Source organism: Struthio camelus, chromosome W, assembly GCF_040807025.1.
Source record: "Struthio camelus isolate bStrCam1 chromosome W, bStrCam1.hap1, whole genome shotgun sequence".
NCBI lineage: Eukaryota > Metazoa > Chordata > Aves > Struthioniformes > Struthionidae > Struthio > Struthio camelus.
In genome coordinates this window covers 1,737,858-1,749,987 of record NC_090981.1, presented here as the reverse complement: position 1 = coordinate 1,749,987, position 12,130 = coordinate 1,737,858, and the positions used below count along the sequence as shown (strand labels likewise).

At 37.9% G+C, this 12,130-nt stretch overlaps 1 protein-coding gene across 2 annotated transcripts in view; it reads left to right on the top strand.

Moving 5' to 3' along the window:
* The first annotated feature begins 2,160 nt into the window (after window positions 1-2,160).
* The window catches only part of LOC104139159 (nuclear factor 1 B-type), a 198,570-nt gene continuing 188,600 nt past the window's right edge, over window positions 2,161-12,130 (top strand). Inside the window, exons 1-2 of one of the 2 annotated variants that reach the window (XM_068925260.1) lie at window positions 2,161-2,966; window positions 9,078-9,609. In XM_068925260.1, coding sequence (XP_068781361.1) covers window positions 2,937-2,966; window positions 9,078-9,609 — 562 coding nt within the window. In that variant the 5' untranslated portion in view covers window positions 2,161-2,936. The remainder of the gene's footprint in view (window positions 2,967-9,077; window positions 9,610-12,130) is intronic. The other variant, XM_068925261.1, reaches the window with a different exon arrangement.

The following is a 12,130-nucleotide window of genomic DNA, read 5'->3' as shown; positions in this document are numbered from 1 at the left end:
TAAACCTGAGAAAAAACTTCTTTCCTGTGAGGGTGACTGAGGACTGGAACAGGTTGCCCAGAGAGGTGGTGGAGTCTCCTTCCCTGGAGATATTCAAAACCCGCCTGGATGTGATCCTGGGAAATATGCTCTAGAGGACCCTGCTTGAGCGGGGAGGTTGGACTAGATGATCTCCAGAGGTCCCTTCCAACCTCAACCATTCTGTGATTCTGTGAATGTTTATTCAAATGAAAATTGCAGTATTTAAAGCTGGTGTTATCAACTCTTTGTAGCGTCTGCAAAAAGGAAAAGATGATAGGATTTTGGGGGAGGGTATTCTACACCAGATATGAAAATAAATGTGCTTGCTGTGGTTAGCCTTGAGCTTGCTTCATCCCTTCTTGGCTAAGTGTATGCTCTGAACTTGGCACTTCTTAATGTGATCTTTAGAAAGAAACCATTGCTGTTGCTCAAATCCTTAGGGTTTGAGCAAACTCTGCAAGTGCAGCAACGTGGGTATGTAATGCAGGATTTTGTAAGGGTTAATGTGTGTTGGGCTCTTGCTGTTTCCTTTGACATTACCTGTCTTGTATGGGCTTTCTCCTTCCCCCATCTCTCCCTGTTCTTTTGGCTTGTAAATGCATGGGAATTGTAGCTGGTAGACTTGGCAAGCTCCCCTCATTAAGAGACCTCTTTTGAAAATGGGCTGTGTTTGAGAATTTCCCTAATGAGGACAGGATGGGGTTAAAAAGTGACCATTTCATGGTTGACTTGGACCTGCCTATTTTTCTTGATGTATCACTGTGAAATGCCTGATGTGAATAAACTCTCATTGTGTGTGGGGGGGAAAGTCAGTGGTCCTTTCAGGACAATTCAGAGTGGGCCGACCCTGAAGTGAAGCTGCAGCGGTGGGGGGGGGCAGTGCTGGTCATCTGCTTCTTCCCGTTTACTGGCAGAGGCAATGATGAGGAGGCCAGGACCATGCACTCGCCTCCCAAGGTCTGTACTGCATCACTGCCCTCCTCCCAGTAGGAAGAATAAGTTTCATTCACTACTTTTTTTTCCCCTGCTTTCTCCCTCCCGCCCCGCCTGCCCTTTTCCTCTTTATCCTGTAGCAAGAAACAAGTCCCCAGGCTTCAGCTTCCCTAGTAAAAGCTGCTCTGGAAAATTGAAACCAGATTCCTGGTCCCGCCTGGCTCCTCTCCTTCAGATTGTTTAATGCAAGGAGTTTAGTCATGCTCCTCCCACCATCACGTCCTCCCCAGCAGGAGAGCAAGGCTGACACCTCCTCTTCCCTTCCCCGCCCCGCACTGCCAAAGTCCCCTGGGACGGGGCTCACCTCGCAGGCTATCTGGGTACTTCGCGCGTATGGTCAGTCTGTGACAGGTGGGCGGAGGTAGTGGTAAATGAGGGCCACCTGTTAAAGGGGGCTCCCGAGAGAGCGGCAAAAAACAGTGACTTCTTGTCCTTTTTCCCCTATGCCTTCCGCGGTGCTGCAGATTGTGACTGTCGCGATGTGGAAACAGGAGCGAAAGACAATTTCCACCCCCGCTAGGTCATAGCTGCACAATGCAAAAATTATACCTCTCACACGGAAACAGGGAGACGATTGCAGTATTTACTGACTGGGAAGGCAAAAAAGACCTCCTTCCTCTCTCTCTTCGTCCCTCTTTACGGGGTTAATTAGCGGTGATTTGGCTAAACTTCCTACTTCTAGCTCTCCCCTGGGCTGCACGCAGTGCCTCCCGGGCCGGCTGGGCTGGCAAAGGCCGGAGTGGAGGTATAGACGTAGCTGCTGCGAGGGGTAGCCACGGCTCGTTTATAGCCCTGCGAGGGAATTTTTCCACTGGGTGCTTCCCAGGAGGAGCGAGGGGAAGTGGATTTGAGAGTGCTGCTACTGTGTCATGTATACGCCACTGACAAAACAATACCCCGAAACACCACCCCTCCCCAAAATGGGGGGAACTATTCAGACTGTAGGACTACCTCCCCTCCCCCCCAACTTTCTCCCTCCTAGAAGAGAGAGAAAATGAGGCATGTTTGTAAAACGTGCTAGTTCCTTCTACAGTATTAATGATGATGATTAATAAAGAGGGAGGGCAGGGGAGGGGGATTTGGTGGGAAAGGAATGTGTTTGTAGGAGGAGGAGTGTAAGCGATGCTTGCGTAATTAAATAATTACCAAAAAATCCCTAAGTCTCAGTTGGAGAGCTGGAATAGGGTCCAGAGGGTGTAACCGGTGACTCTTTCAATTTCCAAATTTTGCACGTTGAGGGAGAAAGCACGCGAGAAAATAGGGAGAGAGATTTACCGTTTGAATTTTCAATAAATCGTTTGTATTTTAGTGGGTGTTTGGAAAGTAGTCTCTTAATATTACCGAGAGGGAGCAGGAGGCTGAGGCTGCCGCGAGAGGAGCTCGGAGATTGCGCGCTGCGGAGCATTTTCCACCCTTGGGGGACGCACACTCTCGCTCCCGCACACATGGTTGCTGCCGTGCAAAGTTTCGCCTGCCATCACTCCGGGATTTTCTTCCTCTACTCCGGGCTGTAACCTTGAACTTTTCCAGAGCGTGGTGACAGTACCATAATAACCCACTACCTTTTTTTTTTTTTTTTTGGGGGGGGGGGGAACAACCCCCCCAAGTCCTCCCCCCTTCTCATCTGCAAAACAACCAGCAGCAGCAAAAGCAAGACTCCTGCGCCGCCGACTACAAGAGGGTTAAAAGTGTAGATTGGATTTCACCCCGGGAAATCTAGCACACGGAGTGAACTTGAATCTTTGGCTATTTAAGGAGGACTGGGGTTTGTTGTGAAGTTGTGGTGATCCAGGGCAGAGCCCCGTCCTGATTGATTTCATCTTCCTTGAGTCTCAGATGACTGTAAAATGAATAGATGAAATTATTCCTTTTTGAGGCTTTTCTTAGGGGCTCTCCGGGCAGCGTGTTCTCAAAGCGAAGTCATGATGTATTCTCCAATCTGTCTCACTCAGGTATAGAAGCGTTTTTATTTATTTATTTATTTATTTATTTACTTTCACATGATTTTTATTTTTATATGTGAGTTGTTAATGAGTCATTGCTAGTAGTTGTAACGGGTTAAAGCACAGTTGTAACTGCTTGTCACAGCCAAACTCCTCTCGCAGAAGAGAACAGTAGAGAATAAACTGTACCAGGCCATTGTTTTGGGGATATTCATTCAAAGTGTCACCCATAGACAAATACTGTTAATTGTTAGTGCATAAAAAGTCAAAGGTTAACAACGTGGAAATGAGCAAATTACGCTAAAAAGCAGATCTGATTTGATTGAAAAACACTGTTCTGCTGTATTTTCATCCTGTCAGTTTATTCACTCCAATTACAGGGTTTAAAGAAAAAGTGTTATTTCTGACAAAAATAAACATTATCTGATGCAGCATAATACTTCCCTACGTTTAATAATATATAGTCTACCAACAGTGTGAAGATTATTTTAGTGGGGATGACCAAACTATGGGATAATTTCTTATGTGTAGGTTACCTAGGATTGTGATTCTTTTTTTTCTTGACTAATTTTGATGTTTATAAATCAGCATGCCTCATCAAAAGCAAAAACATCTGGCTGTTTATTAAAAGCAGTAGCAGTGTATGCTGCATGGAAAACTACGGAGAATGTTCGGACAAAGCAAGGAATATTGTTTCAGATGGGGCAGTGCGGATATGGAGAGTAGTTTAGCAATGCCCGTGGGTTTCTGAAGCTTTTCAGAACCTTCTGCCGTGACGGGAGCCAAGTGGGGATCTTGTTCTTTTAAAACTCATTTTGAGACATTAGTGGTATAGGAAGTAACCCTCCAGAAGTTAAGTGCTCGTGGAACATATTTGTCATTACTGCTTTAATAAGAAATAAATATCTTTATATTGGAGCATATTCAGAATAGTAAATTATATCTGTAAAGCTATGGGATAGTTCTCAGAAGCTTTTGTACAAGCCTGTCTTGGGAGGATGTGATGTAAACCGATTAAGCGATAGCTGCTTGCTGCCACATTTGTGTAGCAAATAGCTAAAGAAAATGTGTGGAAATAAGTCTAGTGTTGTATTAAACAGCTAATAATGCACTTCATAGTTTCATAGTGAACAAATAATTATTTCAGTTATTTGACGATTAAAAAGCATTGTGGTTCAAAAGGGCTGAAGCATTCATAAATTGTGAATGAAGATGGAAACAATAAGGTTTATTTAGTGATTGGTTACAGTCTGGTAGCTTTTTAGGTGACCCTTTTTATTGTTTGTTTTGTTTAGCATCTAAATTATTAGGTATAGATATTTTCAGCAATTAAATGTGAACTTCACTGGAACAAAATTGGAAATTGAAATAGTACTTCAAAAGAAAAAAGTAAAATTAGTATATATATAGATTGCACTTTGTGTAAGAGAGATACACATGTTTACAGGTACATACACAGGAATTACTTCTGCTGGAGTCCATGATTAGTTTAAAAAAAATTAAAAATAAAACTCCATATACTGTCCTTTCTGTGAAATTATTGACAACCAATGAGACCTCTGCACATGAACATATATTGGAGAGTAATACAAAGGAAACAAAGTAGATTTTACATTGAAAATAACAAACCCTAACTTCCACCTGTAATACAGCATATAAGAATTTTTGATATTTAGTGCTCTAATGATATTTTTCCCCATGTGTTTGCTTTCTGGACTTTTTCCCCAAGAGATGTAATAAAGCCCATCACTTTTACTAAATATATTTTAAAATGCCACTATTTAAGTTTATATAAAAACATAATTCATTGAATTTCTACAAGCATGAATTAAACTTTTTTTTTGCCTTTTTGTGTTTAAAAACTTTTATATATTGTTTTCCAATCATGCTATATCATGTGCCATGTAGAAGTGGCTCATCTTTAGCAATGAATATATGGAACACCATTGCAGCAATTTTGATTTCCTTTAATTTGTAAACTTTCTCTTCTGCTCTGGATGATTAAAGGATTTATTTGGTCATCTCTTCTTTCCCTGATTTTAAAGATTAAGATTATAGGGTAAATGAGAACTTATACTTGGTCTTTGTCTTAGTTATTTAAAGTAAAAAGTTGATTAATCTTAAACTGTAATTGAGTTAAATCCAAACTGTCAGAGTTGTATCTATTTTTTTTTTCTCTGTCCATAACATGCCTCAGATACACATTACTACACTCAAAGTGTGCTCAAGAAATGTTTTGGTAAAAATTTCTAACACAGATCAAAATAGAATACCTGATTGAACAAAGGTCCTTGCAAAATCAGTAGTTTAGTTTGTGTAGAGACAATTTTGTAGCAACTCTTAAACAGATCTAAAAGTATGTTTTTTAAGCCAGTCTTTGGCAGTTGGGAATGTTACCTGTTATCATTACAGTAAAAGTTTCGTGGGTATGAAATAACTGCAAGAAAGAATGAAAACTTACCAAATACAACTAAACTTCTTTTTTCCCCCCTCCCCTCTTCCTTGTTCTGTTCTCCCCCATGTACCCCCTTCCCCCTATTTTGAAATGAATATAAACTCCATTTACTTCTGCTGAAGCATGATAGATGCAGTTGCTGCATGCCTTTGTGTTCAGTCCCTTGTGATATTTTTAGCATGGTTTATTTTTATATCACAGTGGTCCAGGAATCTTAAAACATGTTGTAATTTTCTTTCCTCCCTATAATGTGTTGTTTATTTATGGGTAGTGAAAATATGTGCAGTGAAATTGAGAATGCAAGGTTTCCTATATTTAATTGCTAGACTTCTGTCTTATTTATTGTATGGTTCTTAATTCAAACTTGGATGAATTGATACAAAGTTTGGAAAGGTGGAAGGAAGAAGGGATTTGTTTCCCTCTTAACTATTACAAAAAGAAAACCTGACCCATCATTATTATACCACAATTAGAGTATAGGTATTTTTCATTTATTTGCAAGCCATATACATATTGGAAAGTAACTTCCATTTTAATTTAAATTGTCAGTGCATGCTGATTCACCAGAGTCATTTAAGACATTTGAAAACTTTACCTGCATAAATCACTTAATTGAAAAAGCAATTATGGCACATGAGTAAGTGCCACATAAAAATAATTGTTTCAATATTAACTCTACAAATATCAGGGGAAAATGAAATTTAGTAGATAGCTTTTTCAGGAGGTTTAGTGGAGAATGTGTATGACTAATAGCAAATCTCTATTTAGGATCATTTTTATGGGGTGCTTCTTGTCAAGTAATGCTTCATTTGAAAGGAATCCATATGCACAATGAATCTCTCAAAGATATTTGATAACATTGCTTTAGAACAGGACACTGTTGTGCTTCTCCTTCACACTTTTTAACATACACTTTATAGTTTTAGGACTTTATTATGAAGCAAAAGCATGAATATGGTTAATTTTTTTTTTACTTTTTTTTTAAAAAAGCATTCACTCATTAGAAACTGGAATTTAAAAATTGAAACAACTATATAAACTTATTTATGGATTTAGAATACTATCAGTTATTACTGTTACTATACTATATGCAGTACTTACAAGTGAAGCCAATCCAAAATAGTTCATGATGTTATTAGAAAGGAAAACTACATCTTCAGTGTTCTAATAGAGTATAATATTTCCACAGTAATTTTACTGCCACTTTTAAAACTATAAATACTGTAATCTATTTTGGATGTAGGGGAAATTATTGTATGTGGGACAAAAGAATCTTTGCTCCCCAAGCCCTATGCCCCCTCCCCCTTAGCCTCCAGCTGTTAGTTTTAAAAATCTGTAGAAAATCTGTTTTATTCAGTATAAAATGAATTGGAAAGATTTACCAATGGACAGTCTTGCTGTTTGTGTTTAAATTTAATTAACACTTCATTAAAATATATTTATTAAGATGACTTCTGGAGAATAAAAAATAAACTTTCTATGGTAGTTATAATTGAGGGAGGAAGAAGCATGGCATCAGAAAGTGTATGAAGATAGAGAAATCTTATCGTGGGCTGTGGTTAATCTGAGCAGTATTGCCTTCCCACACAAAGAACAGATTGTGGTTTAACTCTTTCCATGGCCTGATTTTTATGTGCCAGTATAGTATCAGGGTTGTTCAAATCTCTGCTGAAAACTACTAATCAGTTTAATTATTGTCTTTGTTAAGCATCATGCTGGAATGTAATCGCTTATGTCCTGAACTGTCTTTTGATATTGGCCCTTTCTTCTCCATAAAGGTTATGTTGGCCTTTATAGATAAGGTTATAGATAAACTGCAGTTTTTCCAGTTGATTTGTGTTTGATTTGAGGGTGTTCAGGGAAGAGAAATGACTAGACCTTGTGGGTTTTTAATGTTCAGGAAACTTTGAATTTTTTTGAAATTTGAAGATTTTAATACTAAATTCCTGACTCAAAGTCCAGTAAGTTTCCACAGTAGCAGTCTGAACTCTCTATAATTATGAGACCATTGGTTATACTCTCATCATTTTTTACCTAATCAGCCTACTGATTTAATGTAACTAATTCCATGTCTATCAGAGTAACTGAAATATTAGTTTAATTGTATCCTTGAATATAATCACATAAAGATTCAGTTTTGGTTTGTACTGTGTCATTCCATATGATGAATGATCTCTGCATGGCATTTAAAACCAAATATGCCTACCCTCAGAAAAAGACACCTATGATCTGTCTTCCAAACCAAAATATAGTAATGTTTGATAAGCACATTGCACTGTTTTAAACAGCACATTAATTCTATTTGTTCTTGTTCAGAGAAAAAGACAGTACTTCTGGGGAAGGCCTATTTAGATATTAACATGGATGTGTAAGAAGATACTTAAAGCAGATAAAATTAATTAATTGCTGTAGGATGTACTTGTAGACAACAATTAAGCTTTCTCTCTTTAATGCAATATATATCGCAACTAGGCAGAAGATATGAACCTTACAGGTGAAGCCATATGACAGGAAGGGATATTTTATAACTGTAATTAAATTGCATGGATTTTACAAAAGCAACGTTTGGCCAATGGTGCACTTGTAGTATCACCCTGCTACAGCATGCAGAAACACATAAAATGGAAAGTCTGTGCAAAGTTGTCATTTTTCATTGTATACCTCAGAGTTCTTTAAGGTGTTCCCAATTATTGCTGTGCTCATGTGATCATTTAACAAATTAATTGACTCTGTTGGAGCTATTGGAAGAACATTAATATAATTTTTGTTCTCAACTTCATAAACTTTTATTTTACAGTTTGAGAGTGGTAGGAGGGGAGCATGCAGAGATGAAAATACACAAGCTTCTGTTCAGCATTTTTATATGACATGCTGTGTCTTTTGCCCACTTTCCCATACTCTATACTGGTTTCTCTAGTTACCACCACTGGAATGGTGCTGTTTCAGTGCTGGAATGTTGGATGTTTGATAAGAAAATGGATCAAGTTCAGTGGCACATGCTCTTTGTGCTACCAGCAGTCTCTTGCTGAGAGCATGCTCCAAAAGCGGGAACTGTGTGGCATGACACTGAGCATGTATATGCTTTGTGTTCCTGTACCACAGAGAAGAGAAATGAACTGTGGTATGCACTTCAGTGTTCTGAACATTTCTGCTTTTATATATATATATTTTAAATCATACAATGTCCTCTTTGTATAATGCTACTTTGCTTGGTGTTGTTCACTCATTATTTACACGTTAGAAACAAAGCATCTCTTTTAAATGATGTAGTCTGTACAGCTTTGTGGGATGAAGTAAGGGGAGGCATATCAAATAATCTTCACATGGCTCTTTCAAAGGCTGAAATGTGGGGAAAAACGTGATGCTCTGAGTAATTTTGTCTGTTGCCTGACAAGGATAATTACATAAAAGATATTATGCAGAAGTTTCTGTAAATTTCAATTCTTTCTTCTCTTCATCTTGGCCTTCACTTTGATATTTTCAGAAACCTATCTCAACATTGCCATGATTGCAAGAACAAACTGACTCCAAGTTTTGTGTATGTTTTTTGTTGTGTTTTCTCCTCTCTCACTCTCTCTCTCTCTCTCTCTCTCTTGCTTTCTCACTCTTTCACTTGCTTCTCCCCCCCCTCTCCCCCTCCCTCCTTCTTCCCTCTCTTTCCACAGGATGAATTTCACCCGTTCATTGAGGCACTTCTTCCACATGTCCGTGCAATTGCCTATACGTGGTTCAACCTTCAGGCTCGAAAACGCAAGTACTTTAAAAAGCATGAGAAACGAATGTCAAAGGACGAGGAAAGAGCAGTCAAGGATGAGCTACTTAGTGAGAAGCCCGAAATTAAGCAGAAGTGGGCATCCAGGCTCCTTGCCAAGCTTCGCAAAGATATTCGCCAAGAGTTCCGGGAGGATTTTGTGCTCACGGTGACTGGGAAGAAGCACCCATGCTGTGTATTGTCCAATCCTGACCAGAAGGGTAAGATTAGGAGAATTGACTGCCTGCGACAGGCTGACAAAGTCTGGCGTCTGGATCTAGTCATGGTGATCCTATTCAAAGGCATCCCCTTGGAAAGTACGGATGGAGAGCGACTCATGAAATCCCCACATTGCACAAATCCAGCACTTTGTGTCCAGCCACATCACATAACAGTATCAGTCAAGGAGCTTGATTTGTTTTTGGCATACTACGTGCAGGAACAAGGTAGGAAGCAGATTGTTGCATTTCTATGTTAGTATGTTGAACTCTGATTCTACATAGCCCTTTTTCTCCTAAGCAATGACTTCTGGTGAAATGTTCTGTGGTCTATATACACAATGTGGGTACATATGCATATGATGCATACAGTTGACATATATGTCATGTTCTCTTTCAAGAGACTAGGGCATACTAAGGAAGTACTTTAGGTTCTTTGAAGTTGCCATTTATGTCAGAGTGGCAGTATGTTGTATATTTTTCCAGTTAGTGTTTCAGAAAACATTATAGATCTCTTTCTCCAGTACTCTTAATAACAGATGCAGGTACATGCAATTGCACAGACATATAGGTAATATAAATATTTATTCTCACCTTTTTAACTACTAATATTCAACAATCCTTCCTTAAACTGATGAACCTACAATTGCTTTGAAGAGCAATTTTAAACTTTCTCATCATTATTAAACATGAAAATCTTTAGCAAAGAAATACTGCTTAATAAGTACCATAGCTATATATTTAGATTTACAGCATACGATATTTATGTTTTAGTCATATTTCACAACAGTATCTTACTTTATTACTTGTCTAAACTTTATTACAATAGGGATTTTGGTTGTATTTTCACCAAATAAATATTCAATGAAAATTATATTTTTCATAGTCACACTGCTATGCTTAACTTTATTTGAAAGATATTTAAATATGGAGAAGTACACTATGGAAAAGCTATTTAAGCTTAGTGTTATAGAATTAAAAGGAAATCAGCTGGTGATAATTTTTAATTGGGGAAAACCTGGTACATATTACAACATTAATTTGCAGGTCCTCTAAATCATAAATGGATGTAAGTTGATGAAGGCTCTCTCAAATACTGAGGCTCATGGAAAACTTTCTGAAAGGTCTTTTGGGTCTTCTCTGGTGATTGTGTCATCCTCTAGAAGTCTTTGCATTACTATGTGAGTCCACGCTAATAAATCATTTATTTCTTAGCTGCAAATCCAAACTAGGGAAAGTTTGAACTGCCACAGATGATGGGCCATTTCTCAAGTTGTCCTGGTAGTAGGCAGCAATGGCCTACAGGAGAGTGGGTGGCAAGCTGTTATCTGATGCTAAGGGATTTAACTGGAAAATTAACTGACTGGATTTTATTAGTGAAAAAGAAAAAAAAAAAAGTAAAATGGCACATCTTCATTTGGCCATTTTTTTCCCTTACTATCTATCTTATTATCTTTAAGCTGCTTTTGTGCTTGAAATATGTATATTTGAAATATAATTTTAAGACATAGCTTACTGATTAATTCTAACACATTTAGCTGTCTATGAAAGTCAAAACTACAAAGGGAAGCAAAATGGCTCAAGTAGCTCTTGAGCCAAAGAAACCAGGGTCAGGATACACTTAAACATTGTCAATTTTTTTTTTAAAGTTGGTGGAAGCCTGTAACTTGAAATGCGGAGTTGGGGTTGCAGGGTATTGCTTTTTTATTATTTTTTTATGAATTGACAATATGAGCTTATTCAAGAATTATCTAAATAGAAACGAAATAAGATAAGTATACTCTAATGTTATGACTTCATTATTATCTTCCAGTATATTTTTCTCAATAGCTCCTTGTAAATTTGGAAATAATGTTGGTTAATTTCTTTCTACCAAATTGTGCTTGGTTGACCCTCTTATATTGTAAACTGAATGTAATTTGTATATCTTGCTGCTTCATGATAAATCTTCTGTTTGCATCTGGTGGCTCTTTTGAAGAAGTCATATTAAGTTATCCTGGTATTTTTTTCTTCAATTATTTTCATATTTAATATTTTTCCTCAATTATTCTAATTGAAAGCAAGCTATTAATGGCACTTTGTAGTGTAGTGCACTTGATTAAGAACACCAGGCTTTGCAAAGGATAAGTATGAAGTCAGTCAAACTGCTGCAACTTTCACTTAATGTTTTGCTTTTTACTTCTCTCTCTGATATGATGTGGGTTTTTTTTTTTTTTTTTTGCTTTAAAAAAGATTGGGGTGGGGGGAGAGAAGAGAAAGAATAGTTTGAGTGCCAAGGATGGCTGCCAGTGGCACCAGGAGTAATGTGGAGTACTGTTACAATATATTGATGACTTCTAAATCTAGAAGTGTCAATCCTTTTGATTCTTCATAAAAAGAGCTCCTACTTCCTTGTTTCTCTTGAAGGAAGAAATAAGGACCAGCCTGTCAAGTTTTGTCATTGATCAACTTACTTTTGTTCTCCTTTTTGCTCCTCAGAATTTAGCTTGTTTCTCCCTTTCTCTTACTACTATCCCCTTGTGTAGCAGGATCTTTAAAAACAAAAAAACCTTAAACCAGAAAACCACCCCCCCTCCAAAAAAAACCCCAAACAAAACAACAAAACCCCACCACCCAAGTGGTTTGACAGACTGCAATGCTGCTGATTTGATTGATTTGGAGGAAGAAGCAGTGATGTTTACATTGTGATCAACAATTCATTCATTAAAATAATTCTTAATGATACATTTCTATCAGGTTCTGCTTGTTC